A 21495-nucleotide genomic window follows, 5' to 3' on the forward strand; every position below is an offset into this window, starting at 1 on the left:
CAATCCTCCATCAGAGCTCTCTGCTGAGGATCATGTCCCAATGAAGCCCCCAGGGCTTTGTGAAGGACATCCGTCATGGCTGTTTGGCTCCTCTTTTGGCTAACACTAGCCTTCCCCTCATCACTGGAGGAACTCATTATTCTCAGGCCCTGGGGACATTTCAAAAGAATAAAATATGTGTATACCAGGGATTAATCAACCCTCTCAGTACAGAGAGCCAAAATATCTGTCCGAATTAGTAAATTCCCTGGTTCTGAATATATATAAATAGATATAATAATATCCAATGACAGGTTTTACCTGGGACTGTGCCCGTATGGCTGCGGTATCACTGATTGCCTGCAGGGGCGCTGTAGTACTCCTGAAAACAGGACGATACGTTTGTATGAACGATGCGTAATGATATGGTAAGGAAATTGTAATCCTTAACGGATTAATCGTTCAAAATCACACATAGCTCTCAACTCACACGCTTTTGGCGGGTGTCACCCGCCTTGTAAACAGCTGACTCACCCGCCAAGCCAACTTCACGCCCATTCGTTTCAATGGGCCTCTCACCCGCCAAAAATAAAATCGGGTGTTTTCACCCCCCTTTGCGACATAAATGGTTGAGAGCTATGATCACACCGACCCTGTCCGAAAACACTCCTCTCAATAAGTTCGGCACAGAGGAAGTGAGCGCCGGAAATACGCGGTCCCGTCGTGCTCCTTCTTCCGTACCGCAGTGCCCTCTCCGACGGTTCTGAGAAGCTGCGGCCGCCGGTGCACCAGCCCCGTCGCGGCCGCAACTTCGAGAAACCGTGTAAATGTAGCGGATATGTTCCGCCTACAGGCATGTTACGTTGAAATCCTAAAGTTCAATACACTGTTACAAACACACACCAAACATTCTATATAAATAAGAAGAAAAGTACTTAACTCGCTGCCCAGCAGCAAAGAAAGAGGGAGAATAGAGAAAGGACAAGAGTTTTTATTGGAGGACTTATGTTTTCTATTGGTTATTTTGAACACGTGGTCAGTTTGAGGACCTATAGTGATGGACTACAAAATCTGAAAAATCTCATGGTTATTGTAGTTTTTTCTTGGTTTTTGTATGTTATTTACATATTTGGTTTTCTTTGCTGCTGAGACATAGCTCTCAACTCATCCGCTTTTGGCGGGTGTCACCCGCCTTGAAAGCAGATGAATCACCCGCCAAGTCCTTCGTATGCCCATTCACTTCTATGGGCCTCTCACCCGCCAAAAAGAAAATCGGGTGTTTTCACCCGCCATGCTGACAAAAAAGGTTGGGAGCTATGGCTGAGAGTAAAGATGAAGAGAAAGCATAATCTGAGCCTCCAGTCTTGACATAGAATACCAAGCTTGTGGTGTAGGTGTCAGGTTTGAGCAGGTCTCTATTTTCACTGGAACCAAGTACTTGTGTGTAACTTGTAGCCATATGATTACCTCAGGGTGAGTGAAGAAAGGTTAGAGGCTGCTCTGAAGATTGCAGCATTCCATTTCAGCTTCAGAAATTAAAAAGAATGGAAACGTTATGGGGCCATGACTAAGTAGTTTTAGGAGATTCACACGACGATTCCGTTTGATGGTTGGCCTCCCAGAGATACTTTATGACTGATATTAAAGTATCAATTCGTTAGTAACAGGCCTATGAGCTTCCTTGTGAGAAAGTGATTCCAATGTGAACAAATGCACATTTCTATACCTGCTCTTCCCTGCTGACGAGTCTCTCCAAGATGGCGGCCGCGCTGGCGCCGCCCCGCCAGCCCTCTGGGAGTTTGCCTCGTCATTGTAGTCTTTCTTTTGTGTTTACTTATGGCGCTAGCCGGTCCAATGGCTGACGGTCGGGCAGGGCCTGCGCGCATGCGCCGTGGGGCGGGTCCGTAAGGCGCATGCGCGTGGTGTGGAGAGCCGGCTGTAGTCCTGAGTGCAGTGTGAGTGATCCCCGAGGACCCCCGAGGACCCTTCAAGCCCGGCCCCAGCCATGTTCCTCACCCGCTCCGAGTATGACAGGTGAGCGTGGAGCCCGGGGCGCGGAAGATGCAGCTCCCCAGAGAGGAGAGAGCAGCCACAGGCCTTGTGATCCGGGCAGCACGGCCCCTCTGGTGGCGAGGGCCTGACCCGTCCTGAGGGGGCGGTGGGTGGTAGCGTGCACAGGTCCTGGGCTTAGGCCCTGGAGTGCAGGGCCGGGCACAGGAGGCCCTCTGGGTAAGGTGCACAGACCCTCGGCTTAGCCCATGCATTGCAGGGCCTGGCACAGGCTCCAGGGGGGCGGGACAGGTCCTTGGGTGGGAGGCTCTCTGGGTAAAGTGCATAGACCCTCGGCTTAGCCCTTGCATTGCAGGGCCTGGCACAGGCTCCAGGGGGGGGCAGGTCCTGGACAGGTCCTTGGGTGGGAGGCTCTCTGGGTAAAGTGCATAGACCCTCGGCTTAGCCCATGCATTGCAGGGCCGGGCACAGGAAGCCCTCTGGATAAGGTGCTCATATCCCCTCGGTTTAGCCCATGCATTGCAGGGCCTGGCACAGGCTCCAGGGGGGCAGGACAGGTCCTTGGGTGGGAGGCTCTCTGGGTGAAGTGCATAGACCCTCGGCTTAGCCCATGCATTGCAGGGCCTGGCACAGGCTCCAGGGGGGCAGGACAGGTCCTTGGGTGAGAGGCTCTCTGGGTAAAGTGCATAGACCCTCGGCTTAGCCCATGCATTGCAGGGCCTGGCACAGGCTCCGGGGGGGGGGCAGGACAGGTCCTTGGGTGGGAGGCTCTCTGGGTAAAGTGCACAGACCCTCGGCTTAGCCCATGCATTGCAGGGCCTGGCACAGGCTCCAGGGGGGCAGGACAGGTCCTTGGGTGGGAGGCTCTCTGGGTAAAGTGCATAGACCCTCGGCTTAGCCCTTGCATTGCAGGGCCTGGCACATGCTCCAGGGGGGGCAGGACCAGGACAGGTCCTTGGGTGGGAGGCTCTCTGGGTAAAGTGCATAGACCCTCGGCTTAGCCCATGCATTGCAGGGCCGGGCACAGGAAGCCCTCTGGATAAGGTGCTCATATCCCCTCGGCTTAGCCCATGCATTGCAGGGCCTGGCACAGGCTCCAGGGGGGCAGGACAGGTCCTTGGGTGGGAGGCTCTCTGGGTAAAGTGCATAGATCCTCGGCTTAGCCCTTGCATTGCAGGGCCTGGCACAGGCTCCAGGGGGGGCAGGACAGGTCCTTGGGTGGGAGGCTCTCTGGGTAAAGTGCATAGACACTCGGCTTAGCCCATGCATTGCAGGGCCGGGCACAGGAAGCCCTCTGGATAAGGTGCTCATATCCCCTGCTTAGCCCATGCATTGCAGGGCCTGGCACAGGCTCCAGGGGGGCAGGACAGGTCCTTGGGTGGGAGGCTCTCTGGGTAAAGTGCATAGACCCTCGGCTTAGCCCATGCATTGCAGGGCCTGGCACAGGTTCCAGGGGGGGCAGGACAGGTCCTTGGGCGGGAGGCTCTCTGGGTAAATTGCACAGACCCTCGGCTTAGCCCATGCATTGCAGGGCCTGGCACAGGCTCCAGGGGGGGGCAGGACAGGTCCTTGGGTGGGAGGCTCTCTGGGTAAAGTGCACAGACCCTTGGCTTAGCCCATGCATTGCAGGGCCGGGCACAGGAAGCCCTCTGGATAAGGTGCTCATATCCCCTGCTTAGCCCATGCATTGCAGGGCCTGGCACAGGCTCCGGGGGGGGGGGGCAGGACAGGTCCTTGGGTGGGAGGCTCTCTGGGTAAAATGCACAGACCCTCGGCTTAGCCCATGCATTGCAGGGCCTGGCACAGGCTCCAGGGGGGGCAGGACAGGTCCTTGGGTGGGAGGCTCTCTGGGTGAAGTGCATAGACCCTCGGCTTAGCCCATGCACTGCAGGGCCTGGCACAGGCTCCAGGGGGGGCAGGACAGGTCCTTGGGTGGAAGGCTCTCTGGGTAAAGTGCATAGACCCTCGGCTTAGCCCATGCATTGCAGGGCCCGGCACAGGCTCCAGGGGGGGCAGGACAGGTCCTTGGGTGGGAGGCTCTCTGGGTAAAGTGCACAGACCCTTGGCTTAGCCCATGCATTGCAGGGCCGGGCACAGGAAGCCCTCTGGATAAGGTGCTCATATCCCCTGCTTAGCCCATGCATTGCAGGGCCTGGCACAGGCTCCAGGGGGGCAGGACAGGTCCTTGGGTGGGAGGCTCTCTGGGTGAAGTGCAGAGACCCTCGGCTTAGCCCATGCACTGCAGGGCCTGGCACAGGCTCCAGGGGGGGCAGGACAGGTCCTTGGGTGGAAGGCTCTCTGGGTAAAGTGCATAGACCCTCGGCTTAGCCCATGCATTGCAGGGCCGGGCACAGGAAGCCCTCTGGATAAGGTGCTCATATCCCCTGCTTAGCCCATGCATTGCAGGGCCTGGCACATGCTCCAGGGGGGGCAGGACAGGTCCTTGGGTGGGAGGCTCTCTGGGTAAAGTGCACAGACCCTCGGCTTAGCCCTTGCATTGCAGGGCCTGGCACAGGCTCCAGGGGGGGGGGCAGGACAGGTCCTTGGGTGGGAGGCTCTCTGGGTAAAGTGCACAGACCCTCGACTTAGCACATGCATTGCAGGGCCTGGCACAGGCTCCGGGGGGGCAGGACAGGTCCTTGGGTGGGAGGCTCTCTGGGTAAAGTGCACAGACCCTCGGCTTAGCCCATGCATTGCAGGGCCTGGCACAGGCTCCAGGGGGGGCAGGACAGGTCCTTGGGTGGGAGGCTCTCTGGGTAAAGTGCACAGACCCTTGGCTTAGCCCATGCATTGCAGGGCTGGGCACAGGAAGCCCTCTGGATAAGGTGCTCATATCCCCTGCTTAGCCCATGCATTGCAGGGCCTGGCACAGGCTCCAGGGGGGGCAGGACAGGTCCTTGGGTGGGAGGCTCTCTGGGTAAAGTGCACAGACCCTCGGCTTAGCCCATGCATTGCAGGGCCTGGCACAGGCTCCGGGGGGGGGGGGGAGGATAGGTCCTTGGGTGGGAGGCTCTCTGGGTAAAGTGCACAGACCCTCGTCTTAGCCCATGCATTGCAGGGCCTGGCACAGGCTCCAGGGGGGCAGGACAGGTCCTTGGGTGGGAGGCTCTCTGGGTAAAGTGCACAGACCCTCGACAGGTCTTGGGTGGGAGGCCCTCTCCTGTGGCTGAATACTTGGGAGGGGGTGGGGGGGGAGCTCTAGCAGGTTGAAAGAGGAGTGCAAGTTATTGGGTGTAGTGGAGGACATCCCCGAGAGTTGGCAGGTTTGCAGTAGGATCCTTAGGACAGTCACTTGAAACCACATTAGTGGCCGTTTTAATGAATGTACCACCTCTGCATCTGAAACCAAGGAGACTCCAAAGTTCGTTGCACCATAATTTTTGTTAAAATGCAGATTGCCACCACTTTGTCTCCCAGGCTCTTCATTATGACCACAGATGTCCCCACTTATAGTTGGAACACGTATTTATTGAGGTATCGATTTCAAGAACAAAAATAATACTACAATTCGCAAGGGCTGGCTTGAAAGTACACATAATAAACCACCGTCACTGTATATGAATACTTATAGAAATATGTTGAGAAAAAAGTTTTCTAGCTTTATTTTCCCCATCCTGAATGAAAGTGTAGCAGTATAATAAGTAATGTGGATTTAAAAATCCTCTCATTTGATCACCTGCACACAATAAAAGAATGCACATGATGTTCACCTTCTTGTAGTCATTGTTTCACACAGCATACTGTTTTTTAACAGCTCTTCCGTGCTACCCTATAGTGCTCGAAAGGTTTCCGTTCCTGTCACTCCGCGGAAAGTGCTCTCATGAATGTGTCCAACTTCAACGCCTCTGCTAAGCACTCCAACCTATCCTAATTCTCCTTGACCTGTCGGCTGCCTTTGACACTGTCAAGCATTCCGATATCCTTTATACTCTTTCTTCTTGGGATTCGTGATTGAGCCCTTGCCTGGAGTGAATCCTACCATGCACCTCACCAATTCCTTCTCTCCTGGAGCATCAACACCTTTCAACTCACTCCTCTAACTGTTGGTGTTTCACAAGGCTCTGTCTTTTGGTCCACTCCTCTACACTCTAAATCTGTCTTTGGAACTCTAATCTCCTCCTTTGGTTTCTCGTACCACTGTTTGAGAACGACACCCACGTTTTCTTCTCTTTTCCTGAACTCTCCGCTGATCTCAGTCAACATTTGCAACTGTCTCTCTGCCATTAGATATTGGCTGGCTTTGCACTCCCTGATGTTAAACTCTACCAAAACAGAGGTGCTCTTCTTCTTTGCCAAAAGCTCTCATCTCTTTCTATTCGGTTCCACCTGACACTCTCCTCTATTCTTCTTCACCTAGAAACCTCATTTGCATCTATGACCCTTCTCTGATTTCATCTCTAAAAGTGAAAATGCAGCTCGCCTCAACCTCCTAAATATTAGGCAAATCCAGCACCTCCTTCCTTTTTAACACTGGCAAGCATCTCTTAAACACACTGGTCTTATCTAAACTGGACTACTATGCCAGCACTCTTTGTTCACCCCAACTATGCTGTCTGTCCTCTCAACAAGATCACTAACTTTGCTACCAGGTCTGTATTTGAATTCCCTCCTTTCACACCTACTTGTTCGAACAGTCACCAGACTGGATTGCTGACGATGCAAAACAGGACCAGATTAAAAGTCCTTCTCGTGGTTCACAAATCTAGCCACGGTAAGGCACCAATGTATCCATCTTCCTCTATCCAACTCTACAAGCCTTCCTGTAATCTGTGCTCTGCCTCCTCAACAACCCTTGACTCCTCGCATCCCTGTGTTTCCCGACATCCGAGAAGTAGTCTACACAGATGTGTTCAAACCCAAACTAAAAGCTTACTTCCTTGCCTATGAGTTTCCCTCGTAACCTACCTACCTGCTAGATAAAATGTTTCCCTCACCTCTAACCGGCCTCTGTCCCTCACTTCCTCTGCCTCCACTCTAGCACATCACCCATTCTGGGCACATCCTGAGCACATCTGGCTGTACTGCCTAGCTGCACTTAAAAATCTCCAATGTTCTTTTTCATTAATCTATGTATGTTCACTTGTGTCTTATCCTCAGTGACTGTTCCATTTACTCCCCCCCCCCTCCCCCACCCAACAACCTGGTCAGGATGCCCCTCAAACTCACCCCATTGTAGTAAGTACGCTAGTTCTGTCAAATCTGATTTCTTATCTATTGTACGTTCTTTTGTGATCAAAAGAGCATTGTCCCCCCCCTGTATATACATAAATAAACCTCTCCTTTCAAATTTAGTCATTCCCACTTCTTATAGGACTTGCCGCATTCAAATCCCTCCCAATCGCCTTCTCGGTGCTACATCCCTTTCCATTGCTAGACCTCCGTGTGAGCGAGTCCCTGTGCCACCCTCGTCCCCTCTGACTTGTGATGAGCCTAAAGCAAAGCTTACTGTCTGCGCAGGAGAGTTGGAAAATACCAATCAAATAAAGAAACCTTAAATCCAGGGAAAACCATTAGTTACACAGGAATACTAGTTTAGCTTTCCAGATGCATACAGCGTGCCATTTCTTACCAACGGCTGGTGATGAGTGAACATTTTGAGGGCCGCTTAAATTGTAAATAACTGAGGCTGACCTTCAATTCCCCCCACCACCTTCTCTTCATTGTACATATTCAGAGACAGTTTTCTGTATCACCACCTGGCATCAATTTATGCTCTAGCTTGCTGGGGCATTCAGGGGTGTGCCTCTACATTTGGTCTCTTGGCATCAACCTTGGTGTATTGCAGGAGTCAGGACTTTGCCTGTTTTTGTACATTCTCAGGTTTTAATAAGGGGTCTCCCCGTCACAAGAATGTTTTTAATACATTTTAACAAAGACACAATTATTTGCAAAAGTGATGCGTATTGATGCAGGGATTGGATTAAATATTTTCATAATTGGGAGCTAAAAGCAGCTGCTGGGTGTCGGGCAGCATCCACTGAGCAGGCACAACCGTAGGAGCTAAAAGCGACTGCTGGGTGTCGGGCAGCATCCACTGAGCAGACACAACCGTAGGAGCTAAAAGCGACTGCTGGGTGTCGGGCAGCATCCACTGAGCAGGCACAACCATAGGAGCTAAAAGCGGCTGCTGGGTGTCGGGCAGCATCCACTGAGGAGGCTGTAACGTAGGAGCTAAAAGTGGCTACTGGGTGTCGGGCAGCAGGCTCTACCGTAGGAGCTAAAAACAGCTGCTGGGTGTCAGGCAGCATCCACTGATCTGTTGCTACCTTAGGAGCTAAAAGCAGCTGGTGAGTCTCGGGCAGGCTCTGCCGTATGAGCTAAAAACAGCTGCTGGGTGTCAGGAAGCATCCACTGAGCAGGCGCTACCATAGGAACTAAAAGCAGCTGCTGGGTGTCGGGCAGCATCCACTGAGCAGGTTCTACTGTAGGAGCTAAAAGCGGCTGCTGGGTGGCAGGCAGCATCCACTCAGCAGGCTCTACCGTAGGAGCTAAAAGCGGCTACTGGGTGTCAGGCAGCAGGCTGTACCGTAGGAGCTAAAACAGCTGCTGGGTGTCAGGCAGCATCCACTGAGCAGATGCTACCATAGGAACTAAAAGCAGCTGCTGTGTGCCAGGCAACATCCACTGAGCAGGCGCTACTGGGGGAACTAAAAGCAGCTGCTGGGTGTCAGGCAGCATCCACTGAGCAGGCTCAATCAAGTCACATATCTACTTTAGCATTAGATGGAAAGTATAACTTTTTGCCTATTGTGCTTTACGTTATTTTACACATGTCCAAATGCTGATTTTATATACAATCCCAAACACAGAATGAATGTCTTGGCATTAATCTCCTGACATGTTGCTGTTAGCCACAAACCCATGCCTCCTCATGGGGCTCCTTTTTGATTTACGGTCCATCTGCTTCCACCTGGACCCTCCCTGTCTGCTTGCCCCTGCCTCCACCAGGGCCTTACTCCCCACGGACCACCTGTTACCACCTGAGCCATGCCTGTCTGCTGGCCCCCTGCTACCTCCAGGGTTTTTCATCTACCAAGGACCGCCCGCTACCAGCCTGGACTCTCTGGACTGTGTACCATCTGAGCCCATTTTGTTCTGTGGTCCGCCTACTACCACTTAGAGCCATCCTGTCTGCTGGCCTCTCTGCCAATCCCAGGAATCTTCATTTCCCAGAGGCCGCCTGCTACGACCTGGGACTCTGAACTGTGGACCACCTCCAGGATTCTTCATTTCCCACAGGCCGCCTGGACCCCCCTCATCTGCTTGCCCCTACTCCCCAGGGTCTGCCTGCTACCACCGGGGCCCTTTTGTGCAGTGGTCCGTCTGCTATCACCTCGGCCCTTCCTGTCTGCTGACCCCTGCTACCTCCATGATTCTTCATCTACCACAGACTGCTTGCTGCCATCTGGGTCTTTCTGAACTGTGGACCACCTGAGCCCATTTTGTTTCTGTGGTCCACCTGCCACCTCTTGGGCCCTTCCTATCTGCTGGCCTCCCTGCCACCTCCCAGGATTCTTCATTTCCCACAGTCCCCCCTGCTTCCACCTGAGCCCTCTGATCTGAGGTTCGCCTGCCCTCCTGGGCCCCGGCCTTCTCTGGCCCCTGACTGCTTTATTCTGGGCCCTTGCAGACTGCAGACGCCACAACCTGGGCACCCTGGTCTGCTCCTAGCGCCATCCCTCTCCCCATTGACGCCTTCCTTCTCCCTTTCACTATCTCTCGCCTTCAATAACCCACTCCCTTCCCCTTTACTCTCTCTTCATCACAGCACTCTCCTCCCCCTGTCATGCGCATTGCCAGACTCCCCACTCCCCGCCCCCTCCTACTTTCCTTTCCCCTTTTTCTCATGTCCATTCCCTTGCTCCACCCGTCCCACATTCATCCCATCCCCTTCCAACCCCCCCCTCTTCATCCTAACCTCATCTACCCCCTCTATTGTCCAACCCTCCAGCCTCATCAACATTGCTCTCTGGAATGCCAGATCCCTCTGCAATAAGACAGCAGCCGTTTTGGACATGTTCTTCAGTCTTAACCTTCATTTCCTCTGTTTAACCAAAACCTGGATCACCCTTCACAACTCTACTGTCCCTGCTTCTCTCACCACCTCTTCCTCCTCTCAAATCTCTCGTTCTTCTGGTCGTGGTGGTGGCATTGGCCTGCTCTTCCACCCTAAATACCTTTCTTCTACCTCCTTACTGCCTCTTCCTACCTTCCCCTCCTTCGAATACCTATACAAATCCTTTACTTTACTTCCCCTCACCCTATCTCCTTTCTAATCATCTACCGACCTCCTGGCCCCCTCTCCTCCTTCTACGATGACCTAAACCACCTCCTCTTATCTCTCCCTCCCCTCTCCCCTCACTGTACTTTGCGACTTCAACCTTCACCTTTCTACCCCCTCCCCCTCAACCTTCTCCTCTTCTTTCCATCCTTGACTCCTACCTCCTCTCCCTTCTTCTCCTACTCACTCTTCTGGCTCCACTCTTGATCTTATCTTTAATTCAACCTACTCCTCCTCTTCCACCTTACCCAACAACTATCTCTCTGGCCATGCTTTACCCTCCTTCTCCCTTACTCCCATTTGCCCTCCTTCCTCTCCTCTACCCTCCCCCACTTCCTTCTCTCGACGTGACCTGCGCAACTTTAGTCCTTCTCTTTTTTTCTGAGACTTGCTCTTCCTCTCCCCCCTTCTGACTTCTCTTCTCTCTCTGCCAATGATGCTCTGTCCTCCTATCTCTTCCACTCTCGATAACTTTACCCCCTCTCTCCTTTCCAACATACTCGCAAACCGTCTCAACCCTGGCTTTCCCCTCACCTTCTCTCCATGCGTCGTCGCCTCGAGCGACACTGGCTCAAATTTCCCTCTCTGCCTAATCAAACCTCCTATTTCTCTGATCACTCTCTTTATGACTCCTGCCTTACCTCTGCTAAACGTTCCTACTATTCTAACCTTCTCCACTTCCAAGGCTCTCATCCTCGCCGTATCTTTCAAACCCTCTCGTCTTCTCTCCCTGCCCACCCCATGCCCCTCAGCTACATCTTCCCTCTCTCCTTCTAACTTCGCTGACTTCTTCTCCTCCAGAATTCTCTCTTCGCCATAACATTAACTGCTCTCCTTCCTATTTCCCCACATGCCCCCACTCCCCTTCACCTTGCATGTCTGACTTCTCGCCTGTCTCCCCTTCTGACGTGTCCCTCCTCCTGTCCAAATCCCATCCTACGGCGGCCCCTTACGATCCTCTCCCCACCCTCCTTATCCCGAAGATTTACCCTCTTCTTATTCCTTACTTAATCTCCTTTTTCAACATCTGTCTCCCCTGTGGTACTTTGCCTTCCGCATTCAAGCATGCTACTTTCATACCTATTCTTAAGAAACCTTCTGCCAGGGGGGGCAGGACAGGTCCTTGGGTGGAAGGCTCTCTGGGTAAAGTGCATAGACCCTCGGCTTAGCCCATGCATTGCAGGGCCCGGCACAGGCTCCAGGGGGGGCAGGACAGGTCCTTGGGTGGGAGGCTCTCTGGGTAAAGTGCACAGACCCTTGGCTTAGCCCATGCATTGCAGGGCCGGGCACAGGAAGCCCTCTGGATAAGGTGCTCATATCCCCTGCTTAGCCCATGCATTGCAGGGCCTGGCACAGGCTCCAGGGGGGCAGGACAGGTCCTTGGGTGGGAGGCTCTCTGGGTGAAGTGCAGAGACCCTCGGCTTAGCCCATGCACTGCAGGGCCTGGCACAGGCTCCAGGGGGGGCAGGACAGGTCCTTGGGTGGAAGGCTCTCTGGGTAAAGTGCATAGACCCTCGGCTTAGCCCATGCATTGCAGGGCCGGGCACAGGAAGCCCTCTGGATAAGGTGCTCATATCCCCTGCTTAGCCCATGCATTGCAGGGCCTGGCACATGCTCCAGGGGGGGCAGGACAGGTCCTTGGGTGGGAGGCTCTCTGGGTAAAGTGCACAGACCCTCGGCTTAGCCCTTGCATTGCAGGGCCTGGCACAGGCTCCAGGGGGGGGGGCAGGACAGGTCCTTGGGTGGGAGGCTCTCTGGGTAAAGTGCACAGACCCTCGACTTAGCACATGCATTGCAGGGCCTGGCACAGGCTCCGGGGGGGCAGGACAGGTCCTTGGGTGGGAGGCTCTCTGGGTAAAGTGCACAGACCCTCGGCTTAGCCCATGCATTGCAGGGCCTGGCACAGGCTCCAGGGGGGGCAGGACAGGTCCTTGGGTGGGAGGCTCTCTGGGTAAAGTGCACAGACCCTTGGCTTAGCCCATGCATTGCAGGGCTGGGCACAGGAAGCCCTCTGGATAAGGTGCTCATATCCCCTGCTTAGCCCATGCATTGCAGGGCCTGGCACAGGCTCCAGGGGGGGCAGGACAGGTCCTTGGGTGGGAGGCTCTCTGGGTAAAGTGCACAGACCCTCGGCTTAGCCCATGCATTGCAGGGCCTGGCACAGGCTCCGGGGGGGGGGGGGAGGATAGGTCCTTGGGTGGGAGGCTCTCTGGGTAAAGTGCACAGACCCTCGTCTTAGCCCATGCATTGCAGGGCCTGGCACAGGCTCCAGGGGGGCAGGACAGGTCCTTGGGTGGGAGGCTCTCTGGGTAAAGTGCACAGACCCTCGACAGGTCTTGGGTGGGAGGCCCTCTCCTGTGGCTGAATACTTGGGAGGGGGTGGGGGGGGGAGCTCTAGCAGGTTGAAAGAGGAGTGCAAGTTATTGGGTGTAGTGGAGGACATCCCCGAGAGTTGGCAGGTTTGCAGTAGGATCCTTAGGACAGTCACTTGAAACCACATTAGTGGCCGTTTTAATGAATGTACCACCTCTGCATCTGAAACCAAGGAGACTCCAAAGTTTGTTGCACCATAATTTTTGTTAAAATGCAGATTGCCACTACTTTGTCTCCCAGGCTCTTCATTATGACCACAGATGTCCCCACTTATAGTTGGAACACGTATTTATTGAGGTATCGATTTCAAGAACAAAAATAATACTACAATTCGCAAGGGCTGGCTTGAAAGTACACATAATAAACCACCGTCACTGTATATGAATACTTATAGAAATATGTTGAGAAAAAAGTTTTCTAGCTTTATTTTCCCCATCCTGAATGAAAGTGTAGCAGTATAATAAGTAATGTGGATTTAAAAATCCTCTCATTTGATCACCTGCACACAATAAAAGAATGCACATGATGTTCACCTTCTTGTAGTCATTGTTTCACACAGCATACTGTTTTTTAACAGCTCTTCCGTGCTACCCTATAGTGCTCGAAAGGTTTCCGTTCCTGTCACTCCGCGGAAAGTGCTCTCATGAATGTGTCCAACTTCAACGCCTCTGCTAAGCACTCCAACCTATCCTAATTCTCCTTGACCTGTCGGCTGCCTTTGACACTGTCAAGCATTCCGATATCCTTTATACTCTTTCTTCTTGGGATTCGTGATTGAGCCCTTGCCTGGAGTGAATCCTACCATGCACCTCACCAATTCCTTCTCTCCTGGAGCATCAACACCTTTCAACTCACTCCTCTAACTGTTGGTGTTTCACAAGGCTCTGTCTTTTGGTCCACTCCTCTACACTCTAAATCTGTCTTTGGAACTCTAATCTCCTCCTTTGGTTTCTCGTACCACTGTTTGAGAACGACACCCACGTTTTCTTCTCTTTTCCTGAACTCTCCGCTGATCTCAGTCAACATTTGCAACTGTCTCTCTGCCATTAGATATTGGCTGGCTTTGCACTCCCTGATGTTAAACTCTACCAAAACAGAGGTGCTCTTCTTCTTTGCCAAAAGCTCTCATCTCTTTCTATTCGGTTCCACCTGACACTCTCCTCTATTCTTCTTCACCTAGAAACCTCATTTGCATCTATGACCCTTCTCTGATTTCATCTCTAAAAGTGAAAATGCAGCTCGCCTCAACCTCCTAAATATTAGGCAAATCCAGCACCTCCTTCCTTTTTAACACTGGCAAGCATCTCTTAAACACACTGGTCTTATCTAAACTGGACTACTATGCCAGCACTCTTTGTTCACCCCAACTATGCTGTCTGTCCTCTCAACAAGATCACTAACTTTGCTACCAGGTCTGTATTTGAATTCCCTCCTTTCACACCTACTTGTTCGAACAGTCACCAGACTGGATTGCTGACGATGCAAAACAGGACCAGATTAAAAGTCCTTCTCGTGGTTCACAAATCTAGCCACGGTAAGGCACCAATGTATCCATCTTCCTCTATCCAACTCTACAAGCCTTCCTGTAATCTGTGCTCTGCCTCCTCAACAACCCTTGACTCCTCGCATCCCTGTGTTTCCCGACATCCGAGAAGTAGTCTACACAGATGTGTTCAAACCCAAACTAAAAGCTTACTTCCTTGCCTATGAGTTTCCCTCGTAACCTACCTACCTGCTAGATAAAATGTTTCCCTCACCTCTAACCGGCCTCTGTCCCTCACTTCCTCTGCCTCCACTCTAGCACATCACCCATTCTGGGCACATCCTGAGCACATCTGGCTGTACTGCCTAGCTGCACTTAAAAATCTCCAATGTTCTTTTTCATTAATCTATGTATGTTCACTTGTGTCTTATCCTCAGTGACTGTTCCATTTACTCCCCCCCCCCCCTCCCCCACCCAACAACCTGGTCAGGATGCCCCTCAAACTCACCCCATTGTAGTAAGTACGCTAGTTCTGTCAAATCTGATTTCTTATCTATTGTACGTTCTTTTGTGATCAAAAGAGCATTGTCCCCCCCCTGTATATACATAAATAAACCTCTCCTTTCAAATTTAGTCATTCCCACTTCTTATAGGACTTGCCGCATTCAAATCCCTCCCAATCGCCTTCTCGGTGCTACATCCCTTTCCATTGCTAGACCTCCGTGTGAGCGAGTCCCTGTGCCACCCTCGTCCCCTCTGACTTGTGATGAGCCTAAAGCAAAGCTTACTGTCTGCGCAGGAGAGTTGGAAAATACCAATCAAATAAAGAAACCTTAAATCCAGGGAAAACCATTAGTTACACAGGAATACTAGCTTAGCTTTCCAGATGCATACAGCGTGCCATTTCTTACCAACGGCTGGTGATGAGTGAACATTTTGAGGGCCGCTTAAATTGTAAATAACTGAGGCTGACCTTCAATTCCCCCCACCACCTTCTCTTCATTGTACATATTCAGAGACAGTTTTCTGTATCACCACCTGGCATCAATTTATGCTCTAGCTTGCTGGGGCATTCAGGGGTGTGCCTCTACATTTGGTCTCTTGGCATCAACCTTGGTGTATTGCAGGAGTCAGGACTTTGCCTGTTTTTGTACATTCTCAGGTTTTAATAAGGGGTCTCCCCGTCACAAGAATGTTTTTAATACATTTTAACAAAGACACAATTATTTGCAAAAGTGATGCGTATTGATGCAGGGATTGGATTAAATATTTTCATAATTGGGAGCTAAAAGCAGCTGCTGGGTGTCGGGCAGCATCCACTGAGCAGGCACAACCGTAGGAGCTAAAAGCGACTGCTGGGTGTCGGGCAGCATCCACTGAGCAGACACAACCGTAGGAGCTAAAAGCGACTGCTGGGTGTCGGGCAGCATCCACTGAGCAGGCACAACCATAGGAGCTAAAAGCGGCTGCTGGGTGTCGGGCAGCATCCACTGAGGAGGCTGTAACGTAGGAGCTAAAAGTGGCTACTGGGTGTCGGGCAGCAGGCTCTACCGTAGGAGCTAAAAACAGCTGCTGGGTGTCAGGCAGCATCCACTGATCTGTTGCTACCTTAGGAGCTAAAAGCAGCTGGTGAGTCTCGGGCAGGCTCTGCCGTATGAGCTAAAAACAGCTGCTGGGTGTCAGGAAGCATCCACTGAGCAGGCGCTACCATAGGAACTAAAAGCAGCTGCTGGGTGTCGGGCAGCATCCACTGAGCAGGTTCTACTGTAGGAGCTAAAAGCGGCTGCTGGGTGGCAGGCAGCATCCACTCAGCAGGCTCTACCGTAGGAGCTAAAAGCGGCTACTGGGTGTCAGGCAGCAGGCTGTACCGTAGGAGCTAAAACAGCTGCTGGGTGTCAGGCAGCATCCACTGAGCAGATGCTACCATAGGAACTAAAAGCAGCTGCTGTGTGCCAGGCAACATCCACTGAGCAGGCGCTACTGGGGGAACTAAAAGCAGCTGCTGGGTGTCAGGCAGCATCCACTGAGCAGGCTCAATCAAGTCACATATCTACTTTAGCATTAGATGGAAAGTATAACTTTTTGCCTATTGTGCTTTACGTTATTTTACACATGTCCAAATGCTGATTTTATATACAATCCCAAACACAGAATGAATGTCTTGGCATTAATCTCCTGACATGTTGCTGTTAGCCACAAACCCATGCCTCCTCATGGGGCTCCTTTTTGATTTACGGTCCATCTGCTTCCACCTGGACCCTCCCTGTCTGCTTGCCCCTGCCTCCACCAGGGCCTTACTCCCCACGGACCACCTGTTACCACCTGAGCCATGCCTGTCTGCTGGCCCCCTGCTACCTCCAGGGTTTTTCATCTACCAAGGACCGCCCGCTACCAGCCTGGACTCTCTGGACTGTGTACCATCTGAGCCCATTTTGTTCTGTGGTCCGCCTACTACCACTTAGAGCCATCCTGTCTGCTGGCCTCTCTGCCAATCCCAGGAATCTTCATTTCCCAGAGGCCGCCTGCTACGACCTGGGACTCTGAACTGTGGACCACCTCCAGGATTCTTCATTTCCCACAGGCCGCCTGGACCCCCCTCATCTGCTTGCCCCTCCCTCCACCTGTCCCCTACTCCCCAGGGTCTGCCTGCTACCACCGGGGCCCTTTTGTGCAGTGGTCCGTCTGCTATCACCTCGGCCCTTCCTGTCTGCTGACCCCTGCTACCTCCATGATTCTTCATCTACCACAGACTGCTTGCTGCCATCTGGGTCTTTCTGAACTGTGGACCACCTGAGCCCATTTTGTTTCTGTGGTCCACCTGCCACCTCTTGGGCCCTTCCTATCTGCTGGCCTCCCTGCCACCTCCCAGGATTCTTCATTTCCCACAGTCCCCCCTGCTTCCACCTGAGCCCTCTGATCTGAGGTTCGCCTGCCCTCCTGGGCCCCGGCCTTCTCTGGCCCCTGACTGCTTTATTCTGGGCCCTTGCAGACTGCAGACGCCACAACCTGGGCACCCTGGTCTGCTCCTAGCGCCATCCCTCTCCCCATTGACGCCTTCCTTCTCCCTTTCACTATCTCTCGCCTTCAATAACCCACTCCCTTCCCCTTTACTCTCTCTTCATCACAGCACTCTCCTCCCCCTGTCATGCGCATTGCCAGACTCCCCACTCCCCGCCCCCCTCCTACTTTCCTTTCCCCTTTTTCTCATGTCCATTCCCTTGCTCCACCCGTCCCACATTCATCCCATCCCCTTCCAACCCCCCCCTCTTCATCCTAACCTCATCTACCCCCTCTATTGTCCAACCCTCCAGCCTCATCAACATTGCTCTCTGGAATGCCAGATCCCTCTGCAATAAGACAGCAGCCGTTTTGGACATGTTCTTCAGTCTTAACCTTCATTTCCTCTGTTTAACCAAAACCTGGATCACCCTTCACAACTCTACTGTCCCTGCTTCTCTCACCACCTCTTCCTCCTCTCAAATCTCTCGTTCTTCTGGTCGTGGTGGTGGCATTGGCCTGCTCTTCCACCCTAAATACCTTTCTTCTACCTCCTTACTGCCTCTTCCTACCTTCCCCTCCTTCGAATACCTATACAAATCCTTTACTTTACTTCCCCTCACCCTATCTCCTTTCTAATCATCTACCGACCTCCTGGCCCCCTCTCCTCCTTCTACGATGACCTAAACCACCTCCTCTTATCTCTCCCTCCCCTCTCCCCTCACTGTACTTTGCGACTTCAACCTTCACCTTTCTACCCCCTCCCCCTCAACCTTCTCCTCTTCTTTCCATCCTTGACTCCTACCTCCTCTCCCTTCTTCTCCTACTCACTCTTCTGGCTCCACTCTTGATCTTATCTTTAATTCAACCTACTCCTCCTCTTCCACCTTACCCAACAACTATCTCTCTGGCCATGCTTTACCCTCCTTCTCCCTTACTCCCATTTGCCCTCCTTCCTCTCCTCTACCCTCCCCCACTTCCTTCTCTCGACGTGACCTGCGCAACTTTAGTCCTTCTCTTTTTTTCTGAGACTTGCTCTTCCTCTCCCCCCTTCTGACTTCTCTTCTCTCTCTGCCAATGATGCTCTGTCCTCCTATCTCTTCCACTCTCGATAACTTTACCCCCTCTCTCCTTTCCAACATACTCGCAAACCGTCTCAACCCTGGCTTTCCCCTCACCTTCTCTCCATGCGTCGTCGCCTCGAGCGACACTGGCTCAAATTTCCCTCTCTGCCTAATCAAACCTCCTATTTCTCTGATCACTCTCTTTATGACTCCTGCCTTACCTCTGCTAAACGTTCCTACTATTCTAACCTTCTCCACTTCCAAGGCTCTCATCCTCGCCGTATCTTTCAAACCCTCTCGTCTTCTCTCCCTGCCCACCCCATGCCCCTCAGCTACATCTTCCCTCTCTCCTTCTAACTTCGCTGACTTCTTCTCCTCCAGAATTCTCTCTTCGCCATAACATTAACTGCTCTCCTTCCTATTTCCCCACATGCCCCCACTCCCCTTCACCTTGCATGTCTGACTTCTCGCCTGTCTCCCCTTCTGACGTGTCCCTCCTCCTGTCCAAATCCCATCCTACGGCGGCCCCTTACGATCCTCTCCCCACCCTCCTTATCCCGAAGATTTACCCTCTTCTTATTCCTTACTTAATCTCCTTTTTCAACATCTGTCTCCCCTGTGGTACTTTGCCTTCCGCATTCAAGCATGCTACTTTCATACCTATTCTTAAGAAACCTTCTGCCGATCCCCTTCTTGCTTCAAACTTCCATCCAATCTTGCTTCTCCCCTTCCTCTCTAAATTACTTGAACGCCTAGTCTACTCCCAGCACTCAGCTTTTGTCACTAACCTTTCCCCCCACCCCCCTCTCATTCTGGCTTCCAACCTAAACACTCCCCTGAAACTTCTTTAACTTATGTTCTCAACTCCCTCCTGACCGCTCGCTACTTTACGCAATCCTCTGTCCTCCTCCTCCTTGACCTCTCTGCTGCCTTTTGACACTGTTGATCACCCCTTACTTCTCAACACTCTTTCCTCCTTTGGTTTCTTCTCAACTAGCTCTCCTCTTACCTCTCCTCCCGCTCTTTTGCTGTCTGTAGGGGCGGTTGTACCTCCTCTACTCTCCCCATGGATTATGGTGTACCCCAAGGCTCTGTTCTTGGCCCTTTTCTATTTTCTCTTTACACCTCTCTTCTTCCCCCCATCATCTCTTCCATTTTTATGCTGATGACACCCAGCTCTTCCTTTCCTTCTCTTCCTTCACTCCTGACCTCCACCCATCTCTCTCTCTGTTTTATTGCCATTAAAAACTGGATGTCATTCTGCTTTCTTTCTCTCAACACTGATAAGACTGGAGTCCTATTCTTTCCCTCCAACACTCTTCCCCCTCCCCCTATTCACTTTCTCCCCTCTAATCTTCCCATCTCTGCCCATGCTCGCAATCTAGACATTCACTTTGACTCCTCCCTCTCCTTTTCCCACCATATTTCTCGTGCCTGTCGCTGCCACCTTTTCAACATTTGCAAAGTCTGCTCCTCTCTCACCTTCCACTCCACTAAATTTATAATCTCCTCCCTCATCTTCTCTCGCCTCTTCTATCCTCTTTGGACTCCCTGTATCTCATCTCGCCCACCTCAAATCTGTCTATCACTCAGCCGTCCATACCCTCTGTCTCCTTGCTCCTCACGACTCAATTTCCTCTTCGCTTTCTTACCTTTGTTGGCTTCCCATTCACCCCCAACTTAAATTTCATGTCTTGTCTTTAAATCTCTTCACGATCTTGCTCCCCCTTATCTCTCCTCTCATTCTACAACCCTTCCCGCTGCCTCCGCTCTGCCATTCTCTTCCTGCTCATTGTTCCCCCTTCCCCATGTGCCTCATCTCGTTTCCTCTCCTTTCAGCTCCTGGCCCCCCTGCACTGGAACTCTCTACCTCACTCTCTCTGCTCCATCCCCACCTTTTCCTCCTTCTGTGCTTTCTTGAAATCTCTTCCTCCTTTCACCTCTCTCACTCCCCACATCTCCCCCTACTCACCTCTCCCTATCCACTCCTCTTCCTCTCACCCTTACCTCCCCCTCCTTGTATCTTCACCCTAATCCCTATTCTGTCTCCCTCCTCCTTTCCCTTCCTCACCCCCTCCTTCTCTTGTTTACCTTCACAGGCTAATTGCTCTACTCACTGTTTTGTTGGTTTGATTCATGTTTTGTAAATTGTTTCTACGGTTATAGTCTTCCATGTATCTTGTTGTTATAATGTAAAGCGCTTTGGAGTAAAGCGCTATATAAACACAATAAATACAATACAAATACTGAGGAATCAAATGCATTCCCCTGTAGCTCGCTAACCAGGTTCTTTTGGGGTACAAGCAAAAGCTAAATGGCTCACAGAAATGTAGAACCCCGCAGAGCACTTCTCTGCCTAACGATGCACGCAGGGCAAGCTATTGCTGCAGGGAAAGTCTGCGATTATGGGGAGACACTGAAAACGAGGCCTTCCTTTATTACCTCAACAAGGCCAGAAAAGACAAGTGTGTGGACGTGATGTAAAGTGAAAGAAGTGGGAACTCCGTGAGAGTGAGGATTAGAAAATGAAGAGTGGGTTTGAGGCTGTCCCAGGCATAGCCTATGCCATTCTACTACTACTCGCTCTCTGTCGATTGTCGACAGAGGCATGTGCAGGGTGGGGACCAGCTTGGTGTTTGGAGACCTGTCTTGTCATTGAATGTGAGACCACATTTTCTGTTGTGGGGAGGGGGGCCTGGATAGGCTATAGGCATTACGCAGGGTTCTGGCCGTCCGTGTAAGGGACCAGCAGAGCAGGCTTTATGGCTTACAACAGTGTCTGTAATTTTCTATTTTTGGGGTTGTTAATGTCTCTGCATACTACAACAAATGCACAGGTTCAGCAGCGCTACCACTCAAATCAGTGGCCAGTGCGCAAAACGAAACAGTGTATTGGTGTTAGAAAAAGAAACACATGATTCGTTTTAATCTGATCTTTTCCAAGGAAGACGTTTGCAAATTAAAATGGTGTCTATTGGCAAAATAAGCTATATTAATTGTACTACTAACTGTGAGACATCCATGGTATTGAGAGGCACCGGCTCAAAAGTAACAGTTTGAAAACCTTTATTATCAAACTTTGTGGGGTTGGTGTAATGCCTACCTGGCCCTAACTCAAAGGGGGTTATTCCCTCAACTGATGCTTCTAAGGGCTGGAAATTCAAAACCAAAGTTTGGGTGTGTCCAAACCTATGCTTGCCCTCACTCTTAAACCAAATCTGCTGGAGGATTTTCTTAAAGGAAAAATGGTCGACTCCAAAAAAAAAATACAAAAACAGAAAGAAAGGTAATGTAAACCACAGCTGGTT

At 51.7% G+C, this 21495-nt stretch overlaps 1 protein-coding gene across 1 annotated transcript in view; it reads left to right on the plus strand.

Annotated features, from left to right (window-relative positions):
* Positions 1–1850: 1850 nt before the first annotated feature.
* PSMA5 (proteasome 20S subunit alpha 5) overlaps positions 1851–21495 on the plus strand; it is a 108690-nt gene continuing 89045 nt past the window's right edge. Inside the window, exon 1 of the mRNA XM_069633005.1 lies at positions 1851–2013. Within this exon, the coding sequence (XP_069489106.1) occupies positions 1985–2013 (29 nt within the window). The 5' untranslated portion in view covers positions 1851–1984. The remainder of the gene's footprint in view (positions 2014–21495) is intronic.

Source organism: Ambystoma mexicanum, chromosome 13, assembly GCF_040938575.1.
Source record: "Ambystoma mexicanum isolate Mex_15411 chromosome 13, UKY_AmexF1_1, whole genome shotgun sequence".
Classification (NCBI taxonomy): Eukaryota; Metazoa; Chordata; class Amphibia; order Caudata; family Ambystomatidae; genus Ambystoma; species Ambystoma mexicanum.